The sequence below is a fragment of the Papaver somniferum genome, chromosome 2 (assembly GCF_003573695.1).
Source record: "Papaver somniferum cultivar HN1 chromosome 2, ASM357369v1, whole genome shotgun sequence".
NCBI lineage: Eukaryota > Viridiplantae > Streptophyta > Magnoliopsida > Ranunculales > Papaveraceae > Papaver > Papaver somniferum.
In genome coordinates, this window is record NC_039359.1 from 182,886,527 (window position 1) to 182,896,086 (window position 9,560).

A 9,560-nucleotide genomic window follows, 5' to 3' on the forward strand; every position below is an offset into this window, starting at 1 on the left:
AAGTATAAAAATACTTTAGATATTCAAAATCATATTCTTGTGCTCCTTTTAATAATTTCACTTTTTATTTGAATTGAGCACATCTAGGGAAATTCCGAAGGCCAACATCAGTTGTTGGTGTGAGTTAGTGATAGCTCAGAAATTATGGAACATGATCCATCATGTTATTTTTGAATATCTATCCTTTTGGGATTCTTCCAAGATTAAACTTGTTTCACTGTGTCATAGATGGAGTAATCTGATTTAATAGAATGATCAGATCGATGATCAAAATCATAAGCGTGACTTGAAGTTTTTTGAGTTGCGAAATAACCAGAACTCTTTTATCGACCCAGGAATTTCGTGGAATATGACATCATCATTTGATGAGATTGTTTCCTGTATTCTATCTTAGACAGTTGATTAACAACAACACAGCATGATCTGAAATCATTCCCTTTTGTGTGCAAGAGTTGATCTTTTCTTATGTCTGAGAGATAATCATTGTCATCATGGATGACACATGGTCTTGACCGGATACTAGTCATAAGATTACCCCTAGAAACGCATCCATCATGATTCTTGTGAGTGGTTAGACAATTAGAATCACAATGTTTTATATTAGTTAAGAGATTCTGAAGGTTATAATTAGATATCCTTGTTTTAACTAATATAACTCTTTTGGTTTGAGCAAGTTCAAGTCCTTTGGATTCAGCATCTTCATGAAAGGATTCTCTGATGATCTTTTCGACAGATGGATAATAGATATTATCTTTTAGATTATATTTTTCATCAAGTTTTATGAAAAATTTTAATCTCATCACAGTCATCTGAATCTCACTTGTTTGCCTCAACTTTTTGTTTTCTCATTAACACATCATGGTTAATGTTTCCTGAGTGGTGTTCCACTAGTGAAATAACAATGCAGAGTTGTTTATCAGGTTTTGGAACCAAACATCCTTTAAGAAGTATATCATCTTCTTTCTCAACGTTAATTGAATCATACATTAGATTCAATTTTTATAGGTTGGATCGCACCAAACACAGATTGTTAGATCTTTTCGTGTTTACCGCTCTGATACCAATTGAAAAGGCGAGGGTACCCAAATATATCTCAAGCTAAAACTTTTCCTACCTATAAGTCCTTTCTAAAAAAGTGATTGTCTATAGACTGAGTCGAAACAATGCAACTAATCGGTTCATACTTCGTGTGATTGTCTATGGATACGAGATCGAGACAATACAACAACGAAGTATGTTTACTTGATAAAAAGGTTCGCACTTAACCAAACACAATAGGATTGCTTATCAAGTAAATAGGAATTATTGTTTGTGTAATTTACTTTAATTATAATAAAACAATTATAATGTGGAAAATAAAAGTAAATGACAAAGCAAGATTTTGTCAACGAGGAAACCGCAAATGCAGAAAAACCCCAGGACCTTGTCCAGAATTGAGTACTCTCAGGATTAAGACGCTACAAAAAATTAAACCAACTTCGTATAGTTGAGACCAAGCAACTAAACATATAGTTCACCTAGTTCCATCTGCATTCCCACGCCACCAACTTATGAATAAGTCACGTACTTGGAACAATTCCTTTGGTTCGTATTCCAAACTGTAAAGGAACAACAAATATGTCTGGTATCAACTCTCTTCAACCAAGTGATGTGAGTTCGACAAAGGCTCTTCTGTTTATCTCAAATAAACTCCTTCGTCAGGTTCTTAGATCTATCTTATGTTCAACTACCAAAGGTAATTGTTAAGATTTTGCAATCAATACTTTTAATCACAAAGAATTGTATTGACGTCGATCTACAAAACTAATCAATCCAATCTACCACAAGGATAAACCGAATATAGTTGGATCCTCTTATAACGAAACAAGTATTGTGCACACCAAAGATTATGAACCCCAAATAAGAAATCTTCAATATCTTCTTTGCCTTCAAATCTTCTTATATCTTCAATAAACACCTGCACATAACAACTGGAATCTCTTGTGATCAATCACGCACAAAACGGAGTCTGTTAACAATGGATTATCACAAGATCGTCTTTAGAACTAAAAACAGTCTAAAGATCCCTGGAGAAACTTCGATCTAGTTTGAGTGAATCTTATATCAGAATAGAAGATTCTCAAGCATAAACAAACTAGATTCAATCAAAGTTCAACCAACGTTAGTCAGTCAAATCAATCGAAAACACAAGATAAACCACAATTATCTAGTTTCCCACCAACAGTACTAATAGAGCTTCTCAATCCCAAAGAAGAATTTAAACTGAGCGAGCGTAAGAGATTTCGCCTAATTAGGTTACTTTCCTCTCCGATAGGCGGCTACACCAGTAACAACACAACCGAGGAAGTTTGCTGTCACGAAGGATTAGTTTGCTAGAAATGGAAACTTCAAGAATTTATAGACAGGGAATTTTGGACACCAAGGAATTTCCAAAAACGAAAATATTCTCAATATATGCAATAAAGTCCAGATTCAGCTTTCATAATTCCTGGAAATGCTCTATCCAAAATAATGACCGAAAATCTCTTTGGAAAATCTTTAACTAGTAAATGCACATTACTAATTCTCATTTTCCTAAAATAAAATTAACAAACTTAATTAAAAGATTCTTAACTTATTTATGTTTCCATCCTGGAATTTTCTTCCTTTAACTATTAAGGAATAACTTTGAACAATAAAAGATAAACATTATTGTACGTGTTCAAAGTATGTCGACATCCTTACTTTGTAAGTCCTCTTTCATACTTACAACCTTGAAACTGATTTTACACACTTCCAAAAAAGTTTAGAATTGGTTCATCTGAATTTCCAAAATTATGTGATTGATCAAGAACACTCAATCACAAATCATAGGTTTAACGGTTCTACCAAAACAAGTTTCGGTTCTACCCCATGTGAGTATTGTGCATAGTCACACTAGCTTTCCAAAATTCGGTTGACTAGGTACTAGGATCGGTTCCCACATATATATGGTATCTAACTTATATGTGTTGCACATGTCCATAGGGTCGGTTCCCCTTTGCCTAAAAACGTGTTGCACATGTCCATAGGATCGGTTCCCCTTTCTGCTAAAAACTTGTTGCACCTCATACAAGGATCAATTACCCTTTGTGATGTGTTGCACCTATTACTAGGATCGGTTCCCCTTTACCCAGATTCGGTCATACACAAATCACAAACTCGATCATACCATCCTAGGTGATTACTTAAGATAAGTTTCACTAATAAAAGTCATACCAATACATAAGTCATGCCTTTGTGAATTGTTTTACCAAGAACACAAAAAGTCATGATCGGTTATACTAAATCACACATATTGGTTGTTCACAAGATATGCAATGAATAAAAATACCAATAACGCCCGGCGCTTTCCTTTTCGATTCATAAACAAGTTTATGATCTTACTTCCTTAAAACACATGTAAAACATTATTTCCTATGATGAAATCCGCACCTCATACCCATACTTAACCACAACAGCATTTAAACGATTATGTCGATGTATTATCTTCAAAGTTTAATGGTTAAGAAATAAACTTCATATTGTATTCCTTAATACTATGTCTATCTAGAGTGTTCATACTTCGCAGTTTTGTTTTCAATATGCACGACTTGAAAGATACGTTAGGGAATGAAACGGTTCAAGTCAAATATCACTAACCTAAAGTGGAAGGATGATGTTGTCGTTGTAGCTTCGTACTTCTTCAAGTCTTCACAATACTTGTAATGTCTCATATCCTAAAAATTTCAAGCTAACCTATACGAAGTTGACTCTAGTACATAATCAAGCGACTCTTAAAATGAGTTTTTATTCACTAAAATATGACAACCCACTACACCAAATTCCTGGAATAGTAACAGGGATTCGTAACGTCTTATGGGACGCTACAAATTTCCTGTTACAAATGGCCGTTACAAAAATTTCGTAACAGGCTGCAGCCTTTACTAAATTTTAAAAAATTAGTAACAGGTCTAAGTCGTTACGAAATTTTTTGTAGGCGTGCCACTCACACGCTTGGTCACACTTGGGTCGTCACACCTTGAGTATGTGCGCCTGCGACTCACACGCCTAGAAATAAATTTCCACCCACGATTAGTTATACGAGAGGATATTTCCTCCCACGATATTGCCATTCACGTGATAGCAGTAGTATAACAGATCGAGATTCATTATCCTTATTCTTTTTTCTCTTTTTTTCTATCCTCTCTTCTGCTTCTTTTTTTTCTCTCCTCTTAGGCGATGAAACCCTAGTTTCATCACAGAGATCGTATTAGCCGAGAAACATCACAGAAATATCTTTAATCTTTTCAATACCTTTCAATCATCGATTTGTGTAAGTGTTAATCGTTATAAGTTTTTCAATTTTTAGGGTTTCATCTTTTTTTTTTTTAATTGATCTGTTATTTAGGGCTTCATTTCATTTTTATTTTATTTTTTCCATTTTTTAATCCGTGAATCTAAAAAGATTTGTTTCATATGAGTTATGTTTTGTTAATCTTCTTCATATAAATCTAATTCGATTTTTTTTCTAATTTCCTGTTAGGGTTTGAAGACTTGAAGATTGAAGAATTTTGAAGACTTAGAAGGTATAAGATTCGAAAAATTGAACTGATTTTAGGGTTTTATGTTAGTTCCGAAAATTTCTATTTCTAGTTTATAAGCTATGGGTGCTGATTGACATCATTAAGTTCACTTGAAATTAGTTACATATTATAAGTCACTGACAGTTTTTGATCCATGATTATACACTTAATAGTTAATATTGTTGCAGTGATTTGTGATTTTGGGTTACTGGTTACTTAATTCCTTTCTATTTAGCTGTACTAAATATTTTATAAACTGCAATAACTTATTAATTTGACAAAGTTAAAGTATAAACTCATTAAATGAACTGCTAGTTTCTGGTAGGTAATAGGGCTTGTGAATTAGGATAATTTGTGATTTTTTTATGCTATTGATAACAACAGTCAATTCAAGTTAAATAGTTGTACAATGTAGAGGTGGTGATTTTGATTTAATGTGTCCATTGATGGATTTTAGTAAATGGAAGTCAAATGAAAGTATGAACTGATTTTAGGTTTATTTTTCTAACATTGGTGTTTCTTTTATGACTTTAGGGTTTGTTGCTTCTCATCAACTATTGAACTTTGAAGAACTTTTGTCCAAGTTGAAACTGAGAACATAGCTGGGGTATGTGTTTTTATGAACTACCATGTTTAGTTGTTCCATAAATATGCTCATCATGATTTGAACTTTAGTTTTTATGTTAAGGTATTTTTTAAGCTTAAATGAACTAAAGTTAGGAAGTTTTGAACTGAGAACATAGCCAGCTAGTTGTTCCATAAATATGTTCATCATGATTTGAACTTTAGTTTCATGTTAAGGTAGTTTTTTAAGTTTAAATGAACTATAGTTAGGAAGTTTTTTTTTGATATTGAGTGATTCTCAGTGGGAAATATGATAACAGACCTAGTGGATATTCGCAAAAGCTACTTGTAGCTCATTCTCACTTCTTTGAGGGGATGTTTCTGTCGCTAACTTGCAGGGCTTCGGAAGCCTTGTACCACTAGGACTAAGTGATTTTGTTTGATGTTCGAAGGGTAATATGTCAAATGATGTGGATAAGAAATGGATGAAGTGTCCTCGTAAGTCGATAGATTACAGACAAGGTGTGAAGTCATTCATAGAGTTTGCCAGGATTAATGGTGGTGGGTGTACTTTGTTTTCATGCCCTTGTCGTCGTTGTATGAATGCTAAAGGTTTAATTACCCTGAGTGAGATATCATTTCATTTGCTGAAATATGGTATGCAAGAGATGTACACAACATGGCGCTTTCATGGGGAAAGTTTAGAAACAGCACGTAACACTACAACTGAATATGTAGCCGATAATAATGTCACAGAAGTTTTGAATGAGAGTATTACAGCAGATGTGGATGAAAATTTTAGGGCAGGGATGGATGAGAATGGAGAAGCAGGTGTTGATGAGAATGCAGAAGCAGGTGTTGATGTGAATGTTGGAACCAGCAGATGTTATCAGAAAAAGAAGTCAGCGGCTGAGCAGGCAAGAGAACCATTATATCCTTCATGTCCTAAAGGAAAGTCAACAATGTACGCTGCGATTATGGTGAACAATATAAAGACTCAGTTTGGAATTTCAGACAACGGTGTTACAACAATGTTAGATTTGATGAAAGAGTTGCTTCCGGAAGGTAACACCCTTCCATTCAAGTTTCCAGATATCAAGAAGATTATTAAAGAGCTGGGGATGGACTATGTCACTGATGATGCTTGTATAAATGACTGTGTACTTTATTGGAAGGATAATAGTTCATTGGTGAAATGTCTAGTATGTCAAGAACCTCGGTATGTAAGAGTTTTTATTGATGAGAGAAAACTTACACAAGTTGCGCAGAAGACTTTAAGGAATTTTCCAGTAATTGCAAGGCTGAAAAGACTTTACAGTATATCATGGATAGCAGAGGCGATGCTTTGGCGTTCTAGAGCACATAAAGATGTCAGTATAATGCGTCATCCGGTTGATTCTACAGCTTGGCGGTGTGCGGATAACTTTTGTCCTGAATTTTCTAAGGAAGCACAGAATGTTACTCTTGGGATAACAACTGATGGCTTCAACCAAATGGATGTTTTGGTCTCAATTACAGTTGTTGGACGGTGATACTGTGTCCGTACAACCTTCCACCTTCAATGTGTATGAAGCGCGAATTCTGCATGTTATGTTTGTTGATATCAGGCCCAAGAGAACCAGGTAAAGACATTGATGTGTACTTACAACCATTGATAGAGGAGTTGAAAGAGTTATGGAATGATGGTGTTATGACATTCGACAGCTTCACAAAGTCTGAATTTCTGTTGAAGGCAAGGTTGTTATGGGCCATTCATGATTTTCCGGCACTAGGGACTCTGTCCGGATGTGTGACTCATGGATATTATGCGTGTCCTACTTGTGGTGAAGAAACAGTTTCTGAGTGGCTGCCGTATAGTAAGAAAATATGTTATATGGGACATAGAAGATGGATGCCATCCGAACACAAGTACAGAGATGACAAGACAAACTTCAGTGGAGGGGTAGAACATGGTAAAGCTCCATGGCCACTAACAGGATTGCAAATTCAAGAAATGGTGAAGGATATGAGAAGCAAACAGGGTAAGGGTAAACCACCAGCAAAGAAACGTAAAAGAGGAGCAGAAGGTGATAGTTTGCAACAGGGAGCCGATGAAGATGTTTCTGACTACTCACTCTTTTCTCGAAGGTCCATTCTTCATGATTTGCTGAATTGGGGATCAAACACAGTCCATCATTGTACAGATGTTATGCATACAGAGAAGAATATAACTGAGCATATCATTAACACTCTCATGGGTAACAGTAAGTCAAAAGATGGTGTAAATGCACGGAAAGATATGGAAGCTATGGGTATTAAGAAGCGGTTATGGTTGAAATAGGATAGTGCAACTGGTAAGACAACAATGGAAGATGGATCTTTTTCCTTAACAAAAGAGGAAAAGGTATCTTTTTGTATAGTGCTGAAGAATATAAGGGTTCCTTCTAGCTTTTGTTCCAATCTTCGTAACTGTGTGAGTATTAGTCCATCGGAGTTGAAGAATTTCAAGTCTCACGACTACCATGTGATGATGCAATCTCTGTTTCCATTGTTAGTTCATACTGCGACTTCATTGCCTAAAGATCTGCGAGTTTCTCTTCTCCATATTAATATATTTTTCAACATTTTGTGCGCAAAGGTTATCAACAGAGACGAACTTGTACAAGCAAAAGCTAGTCTGGTGGAAGCAATGTGTGTTATGGAAAAATATTTTCCACCATCTTTTTTTGTTATAAGTATCCACCTGATGATTCATCTGTCCGATGAAGCTTTAACCTGTGGGCCGGTCAGATTTAGGTGGATGTACCCCTTTGAGAGGTAAATACAGCCCCTAATGTTCTTGTTTAATTTTTAAGTTGAGATTTTGTAGGTTAATGATCTTTTAACTTTCCTGATCTGTGAACTTTTTTGATATTTTAATTTTTCTGTGTAGGTTAATGAAAGGATTTAAAGGATTGGTGCGCAATAAAAGGTACATTGAGGGGTGCATTGCAAGAGGGTATGCGTTGCGAGAAGATAGCTTATACCTTATGGATGACATATCTAATGATGGTGATGGTACTCATAAACATACTCGACAGGCTTTTTTGGATGATGACTGTGATGATGCTGATGAGATTCCTCTAAGTACTGAAACCCCGATTACTCTAACTCAAGCACAATTTGAACAATGCCGCAACTGGATCCTATCAAGTTGGAATAGATGACTGGCAAAGGTAAATTTTACTTATGCCTCATTCAATTCTGAATTTTTTTTAGTCCTCCTCAGCATAAATGAAAATATTTGTGTTAGAGGCTAGTAGCACAGTTCTGACTTAGTGCATTTTAGTTCATTTTAGCATAAATGAAAATACCCATAACTTAACTTAATGGTGTTGAACTGAATTGCGTATCGATGAAATGATGCCATGATGTCATCTTTGTAATTAGTTATGAGAAACTTAACTTTGATAGTCTTTGAATTGGTATTCGGCTGTAGGAAGTATGATGTTTATGTTAACGGTGACAAGTCTAATGGTCAGAGCTCAAACAGTTTTCATCCATGGTTGCCCAACGAGGTAATATGTTACTGTAAAGTTTTCACTTGTGGTTTGAGTACAAATTTTTATGGTTTTGGTTATGATACTGACCCTGCCATGCTTTATTAAAGTTTTTAAAGGACAAAGAAACTGATTCAACACTTTGGAGACTCCTGCAAGGACCACTCTTCAAGGCACAATCATATAAGAAGTACCAAGTCAATGGGTTTACTTTTAGCAAACTCAGTTCTGGGGTGAAGAATGTATTACAGAACAGCGGTGTGTCAATGAAAGCTGTTACAAGGCTTCATGCGAAGTCGACCGAAGAAGCAGAAATAACATATTATGGCGTAATTAAAGAGATCATCAACTTCAACTATGAAGAAACTGTTTTTTATTGTGATTGGGTTAGTGTTGGAGATAAGAATGCTTGCAATGTTGATGCAGTTTCCAAGGTTGTAAAGGTCAACTTGTCGAAAATAAGAAGCATAAATACAGTGGTGGATGAGTCGTTTATCCTTGCATCTGAAGCTACTCAAGTGTTCTACTCGAAGGATCTTACTGAAGAGGGATGGTCCGTGGTGTTTCACTCACGACAGCGATTAACGTCTGCAGTAGATAAATTTGAAGTTCCTATATCTTTTCAGTCAGTTCTGACTGACAATGAGAATTTGAGAAAGCTGCTCATTACTGATTCTATATTTTGAACTGAAACAGTCGCGATGTGTTTTACCTTACCCAACAATATATACCATGAATGCTCTATTTTCATGAATTGTTTGGTTTTGTTTATCTGATCACTTATTTTTGAGGTGTTAGGTAGTTATCTTTGGTGTACGTGGATGCTCTCTTTTAGCTTTGTTTGGTTTTCCCTATTTTGATGTTTGAATTACACAGGGTATGGCAGAAGTAGAGG

At 35.4% G+C, this 9,560-nt stretch overlaps 2 protein-coding genes across 2 annotated transcripts; both read left to right on the forward strand.

Annotated features, from left to right (window-relative positions):
• Window positions 1-5,605: 5,605 nt before the first annotated feature.
• Window positions 5,606-6,679, forward strand: LOC113352487. Its single transcript, XM_026596301.1, has one exon. The coding sequence runs from the start codon at window positions 5,606-5,608 to the stop codon at window positions 6,677-6,679; it is 1,074 nt and encodes a 357-aa protein (XP_026452086.1).
• A 29-nt stretch (window positions 6,680-6,708) lies between these two features.
• Window positions 6,709-9,351, forward strand: LOC113352488. The gene is made up of 4 exons (XM_026596302.1): window positions 6,709-7,451; window positions 8,059-8,252; window positions 8,580-8,683; window positions 8,776-9,351. The coding sequence occupies exons 1-4, from the start codon at window positions 6,709-6,711 to the stop codon at window positions 9,349-9,351; spliced, it is 1,617 nt and encodes a 538-aa protein (XP_026452087.1).
• Window positions 9,352-9,560: the final 209 nt, after the last annotated feature.

Coding starts and splice junctions, on each gene's coding strand:
- LOC113352487 (XM_026596301.1), top strand. CDS start 5,606: ATGTCAAATGATGTGGATAAGAAATGGATGAAGTGTCCTCGTAAGTCG.
- LOC113352488 (XM_026596302.1), top strand. CDS start 6,709: ATGTGTATGAAGCGCGAATTCTGCATGTTATGTTTGTTGATATCAGGC. Junction 7,452..8,058: donor GCTATGGGTATTAAGAAGCG/GTTATGGTTGAA, acceptor TTTTCTGTGTAG/GTTAATGAAAGGATTTAAAG. Junction 8,253..8,579: donor TGCTGATGAGATTCCTCTAA/GTACTGAAACCC, acceptor TAACTTTGATAG/TCTTTGAATTGGTATTCGGC.